This window comes from Mesoplodon bidens (genome assembly GCF_964165515.1).
Source record: "Mesoplodon bidens genome assembly, chromosome: 12".
In the NCBI taxonomy this organism is placed as follows: domain Eukaryota; kingdom Metazoa; phylum Chordata; class Mammalia; order Artiodactyla; family Ziphiidae; genus Mesoplodon; species Mesoplodon bidens.
In genome coordinates this window covers 45,961,395-45,982,560 of record NC_138168.1, presented here as the reverse complement: position 1 = coordinate 45,982,560, position 21,166 = coordinate 45,961,395, and the positions used below count along the sequence as shown (strand labels likewise).

General features: G+C 37.1%; 1 protein-coding gene across 7 annotated transcripts in view; it reads left to right on the top strand.

The window, feature by feature from the left end:
• Positions 1-21,166, top strand: part of REV3L (REV3 like, DNA directed polymerase zeta catalytic subunit) — a 247,878-nt gene that overhangs the window by 190,070 nt on the left and 36,642 nt on the right. For all 7 annotated transcript variants that reach the window (XM_081251232.1, XM_081251233.1, XM_081251234.1 and 4 more), the window contains 3 exons: positions 5,294-5,409; positions 8,278-8,396; positions 15,727-15,845. In XM_081251232.1, the coding sequence (XP_081107358.1) occupies positions 5,294-5,409; positions 8,278-8,396; positions 15,727-15,845 (354 nt within the window). The remainder of the gene's footprint in view (positions 1-5,293; positions 5,410-8,277; positions 8,397-15,726; positions 15,846-21,166) is intronic.

The following is a 21,166-nucleotide window of genomic DNA, read 5'->3' as shown; positions in this document are numbered from 1 at the left end:
CTATGGTGATGAAATAATGGGGAACTGTACTAAAGTTAAATTGTATTATTCATTAAATAGTCTTCTACCTTGGGAGCCAGCCACCATTTCAGTACCTTTTTTCTTTTTCTTTTTCTTTTTTTTTTTTGAGAAAAGGTTTTCTGAGTTTTAAACAAATCAGTATTTCCAAAAAACTTTGGAATGTAATTTGTTCATAAATTTAGGACTATCTGGTGCATACTCTTGTGCACATAGTTTCTTGAAAATCTCTTTTGACCATTTGATAGTTGGCTTTGATGCTTGATAGTAGAATCTTGTCAAAATTTATGAAAAAGTTTTTAACCAAAACATTTTAATTTAAAAATTAAACAATTAAGTGGAGCTCTTTTGCATTTCCTCAAGAGTATAACTCCTAGTAGCCATTGCCCATTGCTAGATTTAGGTTTTTAACTGCCTAAAGCAGGCTGGAAAATACTCTTTGGATCCTGATGTATGGATAAAAGCTGTCCTTGAGCGTGTTGTTACACTCAAGCCTTTCTGTTCTGCTTTTGTAGTTGAACTTTTTCCTATAAAACTGAGACGATATCCTGCATTAAGGATCAAGGTGGGGCTTCCCTGGTGGCGCAGTGGTTGGGAGTCCGCCTGCCGATGCAGGGGACACCGGTTCGTGCCCCGGTCCAGGAGGATCCCACATGCCGCAGAGCGGCTGGGCCCGTGAGCCATGGCCACTGAGCCTGCACGTCCGGAGCCTGTGCTCCACAACGGGAGAGGCCACAACAGTGAGAGGCCCACGTACCGCAAAAAAAAAAAAAAAAAAAAAAAGATCAAGGTGATGTTTTACTGACTCAACATCTGATTGCATTCCAGATGGGTTAATATAAACCATTTTGAAAATTAGAAAACCAGAAAACGTTTTCAGTGAAACAAATTAGATTAAATGTCAAAGCATTAAAAAAAATGATATGCTGCTACCCACCACTCTAGGGAGGAAAAAAGAGGAATGTATTTTTACTATTTATGACACTGGTGACTGGATGGATTCCCATCCATTTGAGTCTTGCCATTGTCAGTCCTAACTTTTATCTTCTCATAGAGATATCAACATGTCAGGTACTTTCAGTGCCCCCACTGCAAGCAGCTTAGCAAAAGGAACATGTAAGAGTTTTAGGCAGATACCATTTTATGGGCCAGCACATATCCAGTAATGTCCCTGGGCTTTGTAGGCTTGTCTTCTCCTTGTTAGGTTTATTCCCAGCAATAGGATTACCTGTGAACATTGAGAATCTTGTCAATCATTTGCAAGTGTAGTAACTTTCTTAAATGTCCATAACATGAATTATACTGGTTGTTAAGAAAAATGCAGTAAACAAAATAAAACTAACTTCTGGTTCTTACTCAAAAGATCATGTGGCTATTAGAAAAAGAAGAAAAATGCTTAAATATCAACATTTCAATTCTGTAATGTCCTTTATATATTAGTCCAAACAACTCCCTAAAAGATTATTTCCTTCTTACACCTCATTTGTTGAGTACCTACTCTACACAGGTTTTGCTAAGAGCGTAGGCTTGGGAGTCAGCCAGCTCTGTCTTTTTGTCTTGAGCAAGTTACTTATCTCTCTAAACTTTGGTTTCCTCATTTGTAAAAGGGGTAATAGATACGAGAATTAAGTGAGATAAAGCATATAAAACTCTTAACCTGGTCAGTACTTAAATGTTAACTCTATGTGTAAGGTACAGTTCTTAAGTGCTGAATATAAGACTGAATAAGATATAGATGCATATTTTCAAAGAGTTTCATTGTCTTTATTTTTCTGTTCTTAATATTTACCTGCTCAGGTGGCAAACACATAAAATAGTGCAAAGCGATATTACACAAGTAAAACCAAATCCATTATCTTCTTGTCACAAACATTTTTCTCTTTCTGTATCTCCTTGAACTATTAATTTCACATTTCCCCAGACTCCCTAACTTAAATAATTTAAGTTTTGAGTCCTACCTTTTTTTCTTCTCTAATCCATGCATTACATCCTATCCATTTAACCTCAGAATTATCTTTCAAGATCATTCCTTCTCCCCTCCCCCTCCCCATGCCCATTGCCACTCCCCTAGTTAGAGCCCCCTCACCTCTCATCTGTACACGTTATTGGGTTATCTAAAATATTAATTGTAAAGCAGCTTTTTTCTGTGTAAGCAAATATTTTCAGATTTACTGCTTTTTTTTTTTTTTTTTTTTTTTTTTTTTTCTTTTTGCGGTATGCGGGCCTCTCACTGTTGTGGCCTCTCCCGTTGCGGAGCACAGGCTCTGGACGCGCAGGCCCAGAGGCCATGGCTCACGGGCCCAGCCGCTCCGCGGCATATGGGACCCTCCCAGACCGGGGCACGAACCCGTATCCCCTGCATCGGCAGGCGGACTCTCAACCACTGCGCCACCAGGGAGGCCCCTACTGCTTTTTTGATGCTTCATCAGAAGCACAGTTTTGTTCTTCACTACTAATCCTATCTACCCAACCTTGTTCTTTCTATAACTTTTAGAAACCTGGTAGAGTGAATAAAATTTACAAAAATTGCAGAACAAGTCACCAAGATTTTGTTATTGTCACTGAATGTTTTCATAGAAGAAATATGGAATCCTTGGGACTTTGAACTTGAAAAAGATGTTTTATCAGCTTTGAGAGTCTTGTAAAACTAAACAGCCTCTAGGTCAAAAAATAAATATACATAATAGATCTGAAAAATACTGAAATGACAGTTTTTCTAAAAGAACAAAATCTATTTAATAAATCCATTAAGAGAAGTATTAAGGGTAGCTTTTTGTTTTTTCAGTGGTCATCTCTGAGCAGTAGTAGTTTATAAAATAGGTACTTGTTAATTGAGAAAAAAATACTTTCAAAACATTATCAGAAAATAAGTGTACTTAATCACTCTGTCAGTTACCACAACAGAGCAAGCAGCTGATTGGAATAATAATTGTTATAATAAGTAGATGTTTCATGAATCAAAAAAATTCAGATGAAGAAGGTGGAAGAACTATGTAAGAGTTATAACAGAAGGGCTCTGTAATCATTTGGAATCTTCTTCATGTTGTACCCATGTTTAGAAATGTATGTGATAGGTACTCCAGGAATCTTCCAAAGTCTTAAGATCAAGGTTAACTGTGACCAAATTGTAATGCCTGTTCTAAATATTCTTAGTATTAATGCAGTCAGCTGCATGGGTTCTTTCACGTGTGTATGGGAATCCTTCAAGTCTCCTTTCCCTGACGATCCTTAGAGTCACTTAACACTTCTGCCCCAGTTTCTCAAATTTAGACATTGCATAGTTAGTTTTATAGGGAGATGCACTTGTCATGCAGATCATCTTTGACTGCTCTGAGAAGAGTTTAACTTTAATGGAAGAGTTGATGAAGTTGCCATCAACAAAGATGTGTTGAGATATTGGATGTTATTTTAGAAGACTAATGAGCAGGAAGGGTGTTGGGAGACTTCTCTTTTCTTGAAGCCCTAGGACTTTTCTGGACTTCCTTTTTAAGAATTAATCTACCCTTTTAACCTCTGATCTCTGAGACTGAGCCTTTGCCTCATTGTTGCACATTGCCTTGCTTTCTTTTGCTTCTCCCCGCTCTCTTGTGTTATAATCCTGCTCTTTGTTCCAGAATTACCAGCCACGTGGCACTTTGTACCAAGAAAACACTTTTATAGGTCGGTGAAAAGATCCATTTGGCTGTTTTATTAAATTAATCATTTTTATTAAATTAAGTGGTTTTCTCAGAAATTTCAGTCCTTTTTATATAGAGGAAAGTACATGTATATATGTTATGTTTTTCTCCTGACAAGTTTGAAAGTCTGTAGTATAACAATGGATCACAAGCAGATCACCAGATATTGAAATTTACATTAGGGAATGTATTTTATAGGGCCTTTAAGGAATAGGAAAAATGAAAAGAATATTATTGCAGAAGTTTGAGCCTAGTTCTTTTGACATTAGCCACTTAAGTAAGGAGACAGTTTTGTGACATTCTTATTTTTGTTATCTAAGTAAAAACTAATGTCATTCAATACCCATTTAAAGAAATTAGCTATGAAAGTATGATAAAATATTAGCAAACCAGTTCTAAAAATAGATCTGGTCTGCCCACGATCCATTGTTACCAGAGACTTGCAGAGTAGCCACATATTGCTTACATTAGTAAACTGGGGTAATCTATAACTGTAGACATTGGTGAAACTTAAAAGTGTTAAGTGATGTAATATGGACAGGCTGCACATCCCATAATTCAGAGTGACTTTATAAGCAGTTATGTAAAACCCAACTTTATAAATTTTTGTGATCTTTCACTCTGCTTTTTTGGCTTTTATGAATAATGGTACAATAATCAGAGTAATTTGGAACTTCTAATTTGATAGCATTACAGTAGTTTTCACTCTCAGAAGTTTTTGTTCTCCACCTAAGACCGTAATCAGTTCTTCTCTTACCCACACAATTTTCCCATTGAAGTAAATCCTTATGCTTATTTTCCTTTGTACTATAATCAGACATTTTTTTATGGTGGTCACTGTGGAAGTCCTCAGAAGAAGCACAAAGCAGCTCCTTCTAAGGTGGATGCAGATTGTCAGTTCAGTTCTACCAGTGCAACTGTGTGACCACAGTGAGCATATTTTTCACCTAGTTTCTGATGTTTAGCTTCCCCACATTAATCTCACCCCTATTAATATTTAATTCTTCCATTAAACTGAGTCACCTTCCTCTTAAGTTTAGAGGACAAACTTATCATTACGGACAAACTTATCAAACTATCTTTCCCTCTTTACTAAGAGGGAAAAGGAAGAAATTTTCATTTTCTTTCTCAGCATTACAACTGTTTAAGGACAGTAGATGGTAGAGGGGTAGAGAAGTGACAACATAATGACCTGGGGGATCATTTTCAAAATACAGTATCCACACGTGCCCTCATACTTCACCCTGCCCCTACCCACATTATATCTTAATTATACCCTCACTCATACACTTTACTGGTAATGCCTGCCTCCCACCCCAATTTTTAGCAGCCTCTTTGCCAAGGCATATCAAGTAAATACATAATCTAAGTAAAAACTACTTTTGCTTTTACAAAAGTAGCTTTGAACTAAGAACTCTAACCACCCCACCCCTTGCTCTATAGAAATTCTATAGGCACCACTATATCACCCTTTTCCACCTGAGAAACATTATAAAATATAGACTTTTAATTTTGTAATTTATATCATAAAGAAGTAGTTCTTCTGGTTAAAGGTTCAAATGTGTGGTCCTTGTTTAATTTTTTCATTCCTTCTTTAGGTATGATCCTGATATTCTGCTAGGGTATGAGATTCAGATGCATTCCTGGGGTTACCTCTTACAGAGGGCTGCTGCACTGAGTGTTGACTTATGCCAGATGATCTCTCGGGTGCCAGGTAGGAAGCACCATGAATGTTTTATTGTTAACTACAGGGCAAATTACAAATAAAGACAAGATTATTGTTTTAGCCTGAGTTTTAATACTAAATTGTGTAAGTTCTAGATATATCATAACTCCATTATAAACTTTAATCATACATATATCCCATTTTTATCCAGCATTTTAACATAAATATTTTTCTGCATTATGACATAGTCTTTATAATCATTATGAAGCACATAACATTTCTTTGACTTGATATACCATAATTTTATTTTATTTGTCTGGTTCTATGTTTTATCCATTTGGTGAGGAAGGAGGAGATGGTGGAGGAACACTAACTGTTTTTTTATTTGGGTGTCAGGCTAAAAAATTACATGAATTTTGAAGGCTGTTCCCCAATAGTGTAATAATATTCATATCAAGATTAGTTTTTAAAGCATTTTTAAAATTATGTTTTGTTTATAGTTACTGAATTTTTAATAACTTTGTTTTAAAGTCCCCCAACCCCAAGTCGGACTAGGACAAAGTAGCATATACTTTGGGAGGCATAAAGATCAAATACAAAATTAGTAAAACCAATGAAGATACCTCCTGAAAGGGGTTATGAAGTCAGTAAAATATCTAAAGTGTTGGTAAATGGAAAGGGAAAAGTTGAAGCTAGAAGATTCAAGGACAGTAAATATTTTGAGCTTTGCAAAAGTTTAGAAAAAAAGGCAGAGCTGCTTTTAGTTTTTCATTGCATTAATTGTTTTTAGCTTCTCTGTCCCTTGAGTGATAGGAATAGTGATACATCTCAATTTTTTCAACATTTCATTGGGGATAGGTTTCTGAACATTCAGGATAGATAGCATGGGTGTTCAGTGCACTTATTAATTGGTTAATTGTAATGAGTAAGGTATTTGACTTCAGAATAATGAATGAAAGCTCCTGTCCTTTTAGAACAGTGCTGAAACCACTTTTATGAGGCAGCACGGTGCAGTAGAAAGGGCATGCTTAGGGAGGCATAGTAAAGAGCACCAGTGGTAAAGAGCACACATTCTGGAGAAAGACCACCTGGATTCAAATCCTGGCCAGCAGGATTCAGACATCCAACAGGATAGGTTTCTTAACTTATCGATACCTCAATTTGTTCATCTGTAAAATAGGGATGTAATAGAGCTTATCTCATAGGGCTATAATAAAATACTTAGAACAGTGCCTGAGAACATAGTAAACATTATGTGTTTGTTAAATGAAAAAATGAAAGGAAAAAAACAACACTTTTTAAAACTTTTAAAAAATTGATTTACAATATTGTGTTAGTTTCATACAGTATAGCACAGGGAATTATATCCATTATCTTGTAATAACCTATAATGGAATATAATCTGCAAAAATACTGAATCACTATGGTGTACACTTGAAAAAAATCTTGTAAACATTATGTTTTTAAAATAAAGAAGAGCAGTAGGTTTGTGTACATGGTCTTTGGCATCAGGTAACCCAGGTTTAGAATACTGGTTTTGTTACTATATGGCCTGGGACAAGATAAAACATTTCTGAGTAGAATGTACTATAGTGCAAAATAAAAATTATACTAACATAATAAAGTGGCTATATTAAAATAAATAATGTTAGTAAAGTTCTTAGAACATAACAGACATTCAAATATGGTAAATATATTTATTATTCTAGAGCCTCTATCAACAACATTCATGTATACCCAGTGTTATACAGGAAAAACAAATTTTAATTTCTAATTCTAGATAAAATCATCACTTAGAAACTAAGAACTCTGTTCACTGTAAGAGGAACTCTTGCATCTATTCTCCATACGTAGTTAATAGAATTTCACCCTGAATATGAAAATCATTAATTAATGTCAACAAATTTTCAGAGAATTGTTTAGGTTAAAAATTCTACCATTTTTTTCCCCAAGAAATGACCAGTTTAATAATAAATATTTTTCATCCAAACACCAAAGAAATGATGTGGTGTTAGGTATTCATAAAAATAGCACCAGGGCTTCCCTGGTGGCACAGTGGTTAAGAATCCTCCTGCCAATGCAGGGGACACGGGTTCGAGCCCTGGTCCGGGAAGATCCCACGTGCCGTGGAGCAACTAAACCCGTGTGCCACAACTACTGAGCCTGCGCTCTAGACCCCACGAGCCACAACTACTGAGCCCACGTGCCTAGAGCCCATGCTCCACAGCAAGAGAAGCCACCACAATGAGAAGCCCGCGTACCACAACAAAGAGTAGCCCCCACTCACCACAACTAGAGAAAGACTGTGTGCAGCAATGAAGACCCAATGCAGCCAAAAATAAATAAATTTATTTAAAAAACAAATAGCACCAGTAATTATCATATTTAAATAGAAAAGCATTTATTTTTTTAAAAAGTGTGTATATATGTGTTTTGTGTGTTTTTTTTTGTTTTTTTTTTTTCGGTACGCGGGCCTCTCACTGTTATGGCCTCTCCTGTTGCGGAGCACAGGCTCCGGACACGCAGGCTCAGCGCCCATGGCTCACGGGCCCAGCCGCTCCGCGGCATGTGGGATCCTCCTGGACCGGGGCACGAACCCGTATCTCCTGCATCGGCAGGCGGACTCTCAACCACTGCGCCACCAGGGAAGCCCTATGTGTTTTTATTGTTAAAAAATATATACAGTTTTTGGATACATTTATTTCACAAAATTCTTTTATAACTTAAAGAGGAAAGAAAAACTGTTTTATTAGTAAAAATAATGATTATTCTCTTAAGTCTAATACAAAATAAACTGAATTACATTTAATCTTTAATCTTCATCTTGAATTTTTATTATTCTCATTTTCTTTTGCATGGTTTGCTTGGAAATTTGGTTTCTGTGAGTCCTGATGCAACCTATATTCATTTCTATAGATGACAAAGTTGAGAATAGATTTGCAGCCGAAAGAGATGACTATGGGTCGGATACAATGAGTGAGATAAATATTGTTGGCCGAATTACACTAAATCTTTGGAGAATCATGAGAAATGAGGTAAGGTACTTTATCTGAAATTTGGTTTGGAAATAAGAGATTAGATCAATATATAGTGATTTTAATCATTATAGAATATTAGTATAGCTTCCTATATAGCTTATGCTTATTTGTGAATTATTTTTATTATACTTAAGTAGAGTTTCAAAAATAAATACTTTCTAAAATGCAAAGCTATAGAAGTATTTAACTTTGTTATTGATGATTTTTTTTCCCCTGTTTGTGTCTAAGCACAAATAGCAGTGGCTATAAAAGTCTACAGCTATCATAAAATGTTATCTTGTATGTATGGAATGTTGTATAATTTCATCATTGTTTGCTCTTAAATCATTTTTACACTCAAGGCCAGATAAACTCAGCTTTACCTTTTTGATTCATTACAGTAAGAAAGATTTAGTCTAGATATAGGAAAGAACTTTTTGAACTAAGGATATTTAAAACCTGGGTCAATTGGAAACACATTACTTGGAAATAGTTAATAGCAGCATCCAGTTAAGTCTTTGGGGGCCCAGGTAAGGATTTTTGGTAGTATGAAATTATCTTATTAATATGCAATCACTCAAGAGAAGTAATTCTGTCACCAAAAATGTAAGAAAAAAGATACCTACAATAAATTGCTCTATTCTCAGATTTTGGACTTGTAATATCAGATAAAATGTTTAACTTTAAGAGAGAACTCTATTCTTCAACTACTTCCCTTTGAAAATACTTCCTCTTTCTATTATACACTCATTATCTGCTGTGATCTTTTCTGGCTCTTCTAGATTTATATAAAAATTTGAGTTTCCAAGCATGCCCTCTGCAATTCTTTTGGGACCAATCATGGAGTAATTCTTCCAGATAAGAAAATATGCTCTTTATAAAATTTAGGTATTCCCATTTTTATTTTTATTTTCTCTCTGCACCATGAGCTTAAAGTTATGCTCACATTTTATCTAATTTGAAAATGCACCATACATGTATCTGCTTGAGGATAATTTTTATCCTGTTGTTTCTTCTTAAAATATTGTTAGCACAAGAATCTTCCAGTGACTTCAAAAATACAGTTGGCCCTCAAACAACATGGGTTTGAACTACACAGATCCACTTATTGGTGGATTTTTTTTTCTCCGATAACTACATACTACAGTACTACATGATCCACGGGTTGGTTGAATCTGCAATGCAGATTTGCAGATACAAAGAGCTAACTGTAAAGTTATACACAGATTTTCAACTGCATGGGGGTTGGTGCCCTAACCCCTTTGTTGTTCAAGGGTCCACTGTAATTCCTAGTGACATGGCATAGGATATGGAAGGTACAGAGATTGTGATGTATTTGGTTTGTATATTCCATTATGTATTTCAAACTTCAGTCTCTGATATTGCCTGAATGAACACATAAATTAAGTATATAAACACAAAATTAAATTATTGAGTCTTACTTAGTTTTAGGGGTCTTTTCATTCCTGAAGATCCAAAGGGCAACTGTAGCAATTATCAACTGTTAGCTTAAAAATCACAAATTAGAGAGTAAATATTTTTTCAGAGTTTAGGACTTTCTTTAGTCCTTACTGAAAATTCAGGGTCAAAGGCTCTCTCTAATTCCAGGCTACATGTATACCATCTCTGATCTTTATTTGTATCTGTGTGGAACAACTGTGAAAAAGTTATGAGTCGGGTAATTTACACCCCCCCCCTTCCTAGATGTACCAAATTAGATTATCACTTTTTTCCTAACCCTAAGTACTCCTGGCAATTTGGAAATTTCCGTGAAATCCTGAATGAACTTGTGGGAAGTACTATCTTGTATCTCTAGTTGTTATAGGATTTTAAGGGTTATGACTTTGGCCCTAAGAGTTTCTTCATATTAGAGGCCCTCAAACTATTTTTTCTGGATTTAAACAGTTCCAGAAACTCCTTTTTTAATCTTTATTTCTTTTATCTGTATCTCCCTCATGACACTTAGCTGTTTCTAGCTCTTTGTTTTCTTAAATATTTATAGTTTGTTTTTAATGTTCCTTATTAAAAATAATTTATGTTCACTATAAAAAATGCAGAAGAGTATAAAATGAAAGTGAAATCCAACATCTCCACAACAGTTGCACCCCCCCAGATACAATTTACAGTTGAATGGATACCTTTTTTTTTTTTTTTTTTTTTTTTGCGGTACGCGGGCCTCTCACTGTTGTGGCCTCTCCCGTTGCGGAGCACAGGCTCCGGACGTGCAGGCTCAGCGGCCATGGCTCACGGGCCCAGCCGCTACGCGGCATGTGGGATCCTCCCAGACCGGGGCACGAACCCGCGTCCCCTGCATCGGCAGGTGGACTCTCAACCACTGCGCCACCAGGGAAGCCCGGATACCTTTTTTTTTAATGCTACTTTGGATTTTTTAATTTTTTAAATTTGTTTTTTAATATACTAGTTTTCACTCTCCTGCTTAACATAGAATTACTGCTGTTCCCTCCAGACTTTGAATCCTCAGTAACAAACAAAGTGCCTCTGAAATGGTGCTCATGATATACTTGACTGCTTGAATGAAAGAATAAATGACTCTTCCCCAGAGGATTATATTTAGAGGCCTTCTGGATATCAACTTAATCCAGGCCTTACAAGAATTTGCAAACTAGGTTGGAAATAGATCTGATTCAATTCAACAAATATTATGGAATGCCATCTCTAATGCACAGATTTGGGCCTCGGTTTAGATCAAATTAAGATTAAGGGTATAAGGGTATAGCTGGTTCCTCCATTTTAGCAGGCAGATTATCTGGGTGCAGATGTTGTTAGGTTGGGTAGACGTAAGGATGAGAAGTTCTCTTCTGGTTGCTTCAGTTTCCTCAGTGAAATAGGAACCACTGTTCTCAGCTGGGGAGGGGCTTTTTGGGTTTGAGGAGAGAAGAGTTATTTAGGAGAATTTGAGAGTGATTAATTAAGAAAACATAGAAGCTAGGCATTGACAGCCCATTTGAGATTTGCATCAGCAAATTAAAGAGATACGTGCCAGCTGTGTTCAAATTCACAGATATAAGTGCAGAGTAACAGAGGGTTGATTTGAGCACAGCTCACAAGCAAAGGGTTATGGCTTTACTAAAATTTAATTAATTAAAAGGAAGCAAGAGGGGACAGAGAACTGAATGTTAATGCAAGTTTGGGATTATAATGACTGACTGTGGAATTTGAGCTAGGTTAGGAGCAAAGAGGTCAGGGCACCAGGGGGAGTAACCCGGAAGGAGACAGCAGTCGGAGGATGGGTTCCGTGAGGTTATGGAGAGGGTACAATTACAGGTAATCACAGGTCTTGGGGTATGACCGTTGGAGTAGCTAAGGTGATATGGAGGCACTGATGTGAATTACCTCTGAGACTTGTCTTCTGGTAGCAGTGTGGAAGGGGGCAAGACCAGAGGTAGGAAACCAGTGAGAACATTATTGTAGTAGCTCAAATGAAAGTTGACAGTGATATAGCGATTCACAAAACAATTTAGAGAGTAAATCCACAAGAATTGGATGTACAAAAAGATGAAGAGGAGGAGGTGTCAAGAATGATTATCAGGGCTCCCCTGGTGGCGCAGTGGTTGAGAGTCCGCCTGCCGATGCAGGGGACACGGGTTTGTGCCCTGGTCTGGGAGGATCCCACATGCCGCGGAGCAGCTGGGCCCGTGAGCCATGGCCGCTGGCTGAGTCTGCACATCCGGAGCCTGTGCTCTGCAACGGGAGAGGCCACAACAGTGAGAGGCCCGCGTACCGCAAAAAAACCCCAAATAAACAAACAACAAAAAAAGAATGATTATCAGGGTTCTGGCATAGATGATTTAAGATCATGTTTAGGTGGGAAAATGAAGATTAAGGATATAGAGCATGAGGTATCAGTCAGATATCCAGGTGAAAGATACTCAACAGACATTTCAATAGGAAAGTCTCAAATATGGGGTAGAGTCTGGATTAGAGGTACAGCCTTGGAAGTCACATGAGAGTGTGGGTGAGCTCACCAAGAAGCGAATGGAGAGAGCGATCAGGATTGAGCCAAGCACAATTTTGTGAATGAAAACATTTTGAGGAGCAGACAGAGGAATCAGATGCTACGAAGGAGTTGTCAGATAAGATAGTGAAGAACACTCCCAACAGAGTCACTAGGAAGGTCAGATGCTTCCACACAAGCATGTAGGCCTGCATCTCAGTTTGGAACATTGGAATCTGGTTCTAATATTCCCTATTACAGCATCAGTCTGTCAATAAGCATCTGTTAGGTAAAATAATATGCTCCCTTGTATTCATATATTGTCTTATTTATAAGGCACTTTTATAGACTTGTCATTTTTGACTTCTGATACTCACAAACTTGCAGGATAAGTAAGACAAGAAAGTAGTGAGGTATTATTCAAGATGAGAAAACTGACATTCACAGAAGTGACTTGCCTAAAAAGCCTCATAGCTAGTATGGGGTTAAGAATCAGGATTGTGGGCATGCTCTCTGTCTTATTTTGTATATTTTATTTTAAGTATATATAAGAAAAACGTGTAAAATAAAATATATAAAATAAGCTCTCTGAGAACAGAGAGCTTGTTTAAAATGAGTATGTGTTTGTGTATGTATATACACACATATCCCATATATATTATATGGCTTTGATAGGGCATCTATCACTGACCCCATAGGCACGTAAGAGCCAGATGAGACATAAATGATATATACATTTAGAGGAAAGACTGTTGAGTCAGTGCAGAGTGAGGAGGGAGTGGGAAGGAAGTACAGAGATGTTCTTGCTGTCAAAGAACACTTTAGAAAAGGAGATAGACTTGTCACCAATAATTGGTGTGCATTAGGGTGCAGAGTAAGCAGCTGAAACAAAAAATACCACACGGCAATGGAAAAGAATGAAGTACTGCCACGTTGAACAATAGATGAATGTCAAACATAATGTTGACCAAAAGAAACCAGATAAATAATAGTACATATTAAATGTTTCCATTTATATGAAGTTTAAAAATAGGCAAGACTAATCTATAACTTTAGTGAGTATTGAGTGGGAAAGGGCACAAGGGAGCCTTCCAGTGTCCTAAAAATTTCTTCATATGCATGGTGGTTACATGGATGTATACATAAAAATTCATAAGTTGTTCACTTTAAATTTGTGTATTTTTCTATAAAAAGTTTATGTCAACCAAAATTTTTAATTGAAGACTCTGGGGAAATGAGGAACAACTGCAGGAATAAGGTGATAGAGGATAATAGGGCACAGGTGCTTCCTTATGGTCTCCTTCCACTTTCCTCTTTATTTTCTCAGTTCCCTTGCACTAATTCTCTGATTGCCTCTCCCCATTCTGAATAATTTGTTTCTGCAGTTACTAACCATTGGGTACTGCACATTGACTCTGTGAATGGAAAAGTGTAACCATACCTCTATCCGCTGATTCCTTTATTATCAGTAAAATAAATGGTCAAGGACTATAATACTTTCTTCCTCTATCAATTCTGACTTTGATCTACATAGTACATTTTTTCAATGTTTAACTTACTCAGATTGCCTTCTAAAACAAGTAACAAACTCCTAATTCATAGTTTTAGATTCATTGACAACTTATGGAGTAAATCACTCTAAAGATTGGAACATTCTAAAGGTGGATCATCTTAATTTTAGACTTCATGTTTCCTTCCTTTAATTTTACTCACAGCTGGGATTATAGGTGACCATTTTTATGCTTCTGTGACACTAAGAAGACCCAAAGTAGAGTGGGTGCTATAAGGTTATAATATTTTAGTCTTAATCCAATTTATGACATAGTTCTATTTGAAATAAAATCAACTCAGAACATAGGTCTGCAATCTGCCTCAGATATTGGGGACCAATTTCTAAAATTTAAGTTTAGTTTGAGATCACAGAATCCCCTAGTTAATCCTTACAGGTCAACTTACATGGCAAACTTCAAGTTTTCCCATAATGAGAGAGCTGCAGGACAACATGGTGATCTTTTCTGTAGAGATTTTTTTGATTGTTTTAATGATGATATATACTCTAGCAGAAGTTTAGGTTTGGTCTAAAGTGCTATACTATTTATTAGGTAATCATGTAACTACCTGAGATCAGATATTTTGTTCCATTTTCTATGAAACTAAATAGAAAAAAAATTTAAACTAAATTAAAATATTCACTAGCATGTAGAAGAGTCATTCAAATATGGGAATTTTATAATAAAATGAGTTATTTATTTTTGAGAGAAGTACTCCAGGGCAATACTGATTTTTGTAAAAGAAATGGTAATTTACTTCCATTTACCCCCATAATGGGTTAGTACCTGCTTTATACTGGTGACTTTAGAATAGATAGGTTCATTCCAAAGTTCAAAAGTCTGTGTGTGTCTCTAAACGTAAGTATATACACATACTCCGAAGTATGCCACATTCCGATGCTGTCATTCTGGAGATTGACAGAAATTATAGGTAAAGAAGACCAGTTTTTTGGGGGTCACTGCACTGAGATGAGCTTAACATTCAGTCCCTGTTTTGTACTCGCTGGATTGTAGAAGTGGAAAAGAATATATTTTAAAATTGTAATATAGAAATGTGAAGTGCTGTTTGAACTATTCCTTAGAACCTCGAGCTGAACTAAGAATGGTGACTGCTGGTTCCTTAATTTCCATTTTATACTGAAATACCTGCTATTGTTTAGATTGCTTGTGTCTTGTAGGTATTTCTGAGAGATCATCTAGCTAGAGGTATGTTTTATGAATTTGGACACTTTTTCAGTATTATTCTCCCAGTAACACAGCTTTCACCTACATATTTTGAAGATGGGAAACATTTCTGTCATTTCTTTTTAATCTTTTGCTTTCGAAATGAAATTGACTCTATAATGTCCATATATTGGGTCTTAGTACTGATGTAATTCTTGAGAGCAGGATGAATGCCTGCCTTTAACTAGGTAACTCATCCTCGAATCTGTGGGAGCCTGTTAATCAGCATGTCATCAGGATCAAAAAGTAAGTACGGAAAGAACAAAAAATTAACTTGCTTGACAATGCTTCTGTTTGTCAGTATTTGTATTGGCATAGAGTATAAACAGAAGTGATAAGAACTGGGATCTCTAAAGTAAGTATTATATGACCAAGTTGAATCTCTTCAGGTCTGATTATTTTTCTAATTAAATATTAATTTATTACAAACATTTCTGTCCAGTAGGCTATATATACATAGTTTTAAATTAATTATGATTCAGTTGTAACACGAATCATTTTTACAATAGCTTTCATATCTACTCTGAAAAGTTAGAAATAATATTTAGGATTTTTTAGAACCCAATTTGCATGTAAGTATGAGCAGTATTATAATGGAGTTTTCCTTTTCTTTCCTTAGGTGGCTCTAACTAACTACACCTTTGAAAATGTGAGCTTTCATGTTCTTCATCAGCGTTTTCCCCTCTTTACTTTTCGAGTCTTATCAGATTGGTTTGATAACAAGACAGATCTATACAGGTAATGTTTTATAACTTTGAAGAGGATAATATCTCTTTAAAAATCAGTATTGTTGGAGTATAATTTATATACAATAAAATGCACACGTTTAAAGTATATTGTGCAATGACTTTGAAAAATGTGTACACCCTGTAATCACTACCCCAATCAAGATAAAGAACATTTCTAACACCCAGAAAATTCCCGTATATAGCTTTGTAGTTAATCTACCTATTCCTTAACCACCCAGGTAGGTATGAATTGAATTTCTATTACTATAGATTAGTTTTGTCAGTTTTAGAACTTTGTATTATTAGAATTATTTACAGTCTACTGCTTTGTGTCTATCTTCTTTCAAGAAAGTCAGCATGTTTTTTGAGATGCAACCATGTTGTTGCATGAACCAGAGTTTGTTCCTATTTTTATTACTAAATAATATTCAATTGTATGAGTATACTACAATTTATCCAGTCACCTGTTGATGGACAGTTGAGTTGTTTCTGGTTTGAAGCTATTATGAATTAAACTGTATGCAGGGCTTTGTGTGAACATACATTTTCATTGAAGAAAGTGCTAAATTGTTTTCTTTGCAGTTCTTCTAGGGGAAGACTGCTGGCAAGAAATTCTCTCAGCCTTTATTTATCTGAAAATGTCTTTATCTCACCCTTATTTTTGAATGATATTTTCACTAATTCTGGGGTTGGGAATTATTTTTTTCACTGCTTTAAATTCCCTTTTCTTCTGGCCTTCATTATTTCTGATGAGAAATCAACATTCGTTCTCCTTTTTCCAGTGTATGCAATATATATATATATATATATATATTTTTTTTTTTGGCAAAGTCAGGCTTAATGATTGGATGGCTGCTCCTGTTGTTTTTCTGTGTAAGGCTTATAGTGGAGGCAGGGGAATTAACTCACTTTTCCTGGTCCAGAGTTAGTCTTTGAGAGTTCCTGCTCTCCCAGGCCTCGAAGATGAGGCTTTCTCAGCATTCCTGCTCTCCCCAGAGTGGTGATAGACCTCTGCTTTGTATCACTGCCAGGTCCTGGCCCGAGCAGGTTTCCTGACTCTTCCACAGAGGAACATGGCTTATGCTTCTACTCCTTCCCCAGCAGTGGTGTTTCTTTGCCTGGAATCTATGATGGGAACGTTTCCTGCCCCTTTCCCAGTGGTAGACAGCTACTGTTTGTTACTTGGTACAAGGCCCGTGGTTGGAACAGGGGAGGTTTCCTGCCTTCCCTCGGGTACAGCTTTTACTGCTACCCCCTTCCAGCCATAAACATCTTTTGCAGCAGCTCAAGGCTTTGCTTCATATAAGAGAAGCGTTGGAGGAAGTTGCAGGGTTTTATTCCTGTGTGCACTGCCCTGCCCCCAGTCTTTCTCGTGAGCACTTGGTGGAGGCTCATGGGAAAAGATTTCCCTGGTGTCTAGGGCTTCCAGTGATTCTAAAGTGTCATGCTAGCCCATACATGACCTTTAAGAATTTATTAACACGTTAACAATTTCATTCTTACCTGCTTTTATGGCCGTTGCATCTCCCTCCTGTTCTCTGCCAAAGATGAACTAGGTTATATGTCCTATCTGTTCTTCTAAGGGTTTGTTACCTATGAAATTTAGTTCACCTGATTTTTTTATAACCTCAACTTACTGATGGCCTCAATAATCACTATGTATATTATTCTATTTGACAGTGTCCCATAGACCCTTGAGGCTCTGTACATTTTTCTTCAGTCTTTTTTCTAACGACCTATCTTTAAGTTTACTAACTTTCTTCTGTCATCACCAACCTGCTGTTAAGAACAATCAATAGGGACTTCCCTGGCTGTCCATTGGTTAAGACGCTGCACTTCCTCTGCAGGGGGCACAGGTCTGATCCCTGGTCAGGGAACTAAGATCCCGCATGCCCCACAGTGAGGCCAAGAAAAAAAAAAAAAAAGAATAACCAATAAATTTTGTATTTCAGTTATTTTTAGTCCCAGAATTCTCATTTGGTTCTTTCTTTTGATAGTTTCCATATTTGGTGGATTTCCCTGTTGGTTAACTCATTAAGATTATATTTTTCTTTTAACTTCTTGAATATCTTTTCTTTAGATTTTTGAACATATCTATATGTTATCTGTTACTAAATCCAACACCTGGCCATCTCTGTATTAGTTTCTATTGGCTGCTTTTTTTCTTAACTGTGGGTCATATTTTTTTATTTCTTTGCATGATTATGTAATGGATATTGCTCATGTTCTGTTGTACAGATTCTGGATTTTATCTTCCTCTGAAGCATGTTTATTTTTGCCTAGTAGGCAATTCAGTTATTGGCTGATCACCTTGAACTTGTGCAGACCTGGTTTTTGTGCTTCGTTAAGGTGGATTTCTGAAAAGCCCAAAGTGTTTCCTAAGCCCCTCCAACTTGACAAGACTCAGTCTCCAGATTCTATCCCATGTGCATATTGTTAGTGCTTGGTTTTAGGTTTGTCTACAGTTGGCTTTACTCTGCCTTCCTAAGGCGTGGTTTTTCTGAGCTCTCGGCCAGATGCCCAGGTTGTTAATAAGGGGGTAATGAAGTCTCTCCACTCTGGCATGGCTAGACCTCCAACTGCAACACTATCTAACAAGTTCTGTTCCAAACTCAAGCCCACAGCAGCTACTCTCTAGTAAGCCTCATGTGGTTTCCTCCTGCTCATTTTCAGCATAGCCCTGGGCCAGTTACTCACAGGGAGGCCCCACCTTACTTCTAAATGCTAAGCCCTGCCCCTTGCACAAGTGCCCTGTCCCACAGACCCCAGCGGCAGCTGCCTGAACTCTGATCGCTGCCTTCTTAGCTTAGCAGTATAGCCAGCTCTGCTCAGACTAGCGCATTGCACCGTGTTTAGAAAATTATCTCCATGCAGGCTGGGGCTCACCTCATGAGTTTCCCTTCTCTCAAGGAGCATGGCCCTACATTACCTATTGTTCATTGCCCAAAAACAATTACCTTGACTCTTTTATCCAGGAGGGCTAGTCTAGTACCAGTTACTCTACTGTAATCAGAACTGAAAGTTCCCACCTCTACTGTTCCTTAGGTTAAAGGCAAAATGGATAGTAATAAGCTTAGAAAATAGCTGTATAAAGAACATAGTCCTAAAATTAATGTATCTGATGTTTGAAATGAATGAAGCTCTGCTTATTGAATTGTAAGGCCATATGATGGTGAGAATAGGAAGGTGCAGCCTTAAAAACAATTTGATACATTTGGGGAAACTGCTTTCTGAGCATGTCAACTTATTCTCCAGTCTCTTTTAAGGAATCTCAAGGAAGTGAAGTGAAATCACAGAAAGCACTGAGCTTATGATCAAAGCCTTATAGAAACAGAAGCTTAGGAGAAGTTATATACCAATAAATAAAATGAAACTTGATATTAAACTTAACATTGAAAACTACATTTGGTGGTTTGTTTATATACCCTAGAATGCTCTAAATGTATATTTTGCTACCTCTAATTAGGTATTATCTAGGATATGTATGTTTTTGCCAAGTGAAATCGAGAATTGGACTTAACATATTTAAAGGAACTGATTGAATCCACACATAATGCATTATCTTAGCTTTACATTTGGCTGTATGTATTATTGAAGGATCACATGCATGATCTAAAAAAATACATATTAAAATGATACAATTTTTTGCCTCTCAAGCTAACTTTTAAAATTGCAATCCCTAGTGTTGACAAAGATGCAAGGAAACACTTTATCATTACTAGTATGAATATAAATTATTAAAATTATCTGAAAAGCAATGTATCATTTCATTTTAAAAAGACCAAATCTAGGAATTTATCTTAAGGAAATATTTAAGGATCTGTACATAGACTTAGCTGTAAAGATGTTCATCACGGGAATTCCCTGGCAGTCCAGTGGTTAGGACTCCACGCGTCCACTGCAGGGGACGTGGGTTCGATCCCTGGTTGGGGAACTAAGCTCCCACAAGCCACAGAGCAACTAAGCCTGTGCACTACAACTACTGAGCTCATGTGCCTCAATGAGACAGCCCACGTGCCGCAAATTACAGAGCCCGCGCACCACAAAGAAGACCCGACACGGCCAAAAAAATAAAGAAAATAAATATTTAAAAATCCATAAAAGATGACAGTAAAGGAATTATTTTTTTTAAAAAAAATATGGGCTTCCCAGGTGGCACAGTGGTTGAGAGTCCGCCTGCCGATGCAGGGGACGCGGGTTCGTGCCCCGGTCTGGGAAGATCCCACATGCCGCAGAGCGGCTGGGCCCGTGAACCATGGCCGCTGAGCCTGTGCTCCACAACAGGAGAGGCCACAACAGTGAGAGGCCTGCGTACCAAAAAGAAAAAAAAAATAAAAAATAAAAAAAAATAAATAAAGTGTAGGGCTTCCCTGGTGGTGCAGTGGTTGAGAGTCCGCCTGCCGATGCAGGGGACACGGGTTCGTGCCCCGGTCTGGGAAGATCCCACATGCCACAGAGCAGCTAGGCCCGTGAGCCATGGCCACTGAGCCTGCGCGTCTGGAGCCTGTGCTCTGCAATGGGAGAGGCCACAACAGTGAGAGGCCCGTGTACCGCAAAAAAAAAGAAAAGAAAGTGTACATTTCAGTGGTTTTTATTGTATTCACAGAATTGTGTGACCATTATCAGTATATTTTAGAGTATTTCCATTATCCCAAAAAGAAACCCTGCATCTCTTAGCCATTACCCTCCAATCTTCCCTTCTTCACCACCACCTGCCCCGACCCAGTTCACACCTTAGGCAACCACTAATCTACTTTATGTCTCCATAGATTTGCCTGTTGTGTACACTGCATATAAGTGGAATCATACTGGTATGATTTTGTGACTGGCCTCTTTTAGCATATACTGTCCAGAATCATTCATGTTGTAGCATGTGTCAATACTTCATTTCCTTTTATTGCCAAATAATATTCCATTGTGTGGGTATATACCACATTTTATTTATTTACTCATGAGTTGATGGACACTTGGGTTACTTCCACATTTTGGCTACCCTGAAAAATGCTGTTAGGAACATTTGTATACAAGTTTTGGTGTAGATGAATATTTTTATACCTCTCGGATATATACTTAGGAGTGGAACTGGTCAATTATATCGTAACTCTATTTTTAACAATTTGAGGGATTGTCAGACTGTTCCCAATGCAACTGCACTATTTTACATTCCTACCAGCAGTGTATAAGGGTTATATAATTTCTCTGCATCCTCACTAACACTTGTAAGGAGTGTTTTTAATTATAGGGTGATTTTTTTTTTCTTTTCATGTTCATTTTCTAGTTTTTCTGTACGGATTAGTCATGTGTCATAGGAACAGGTTTTTAAACTTTTTA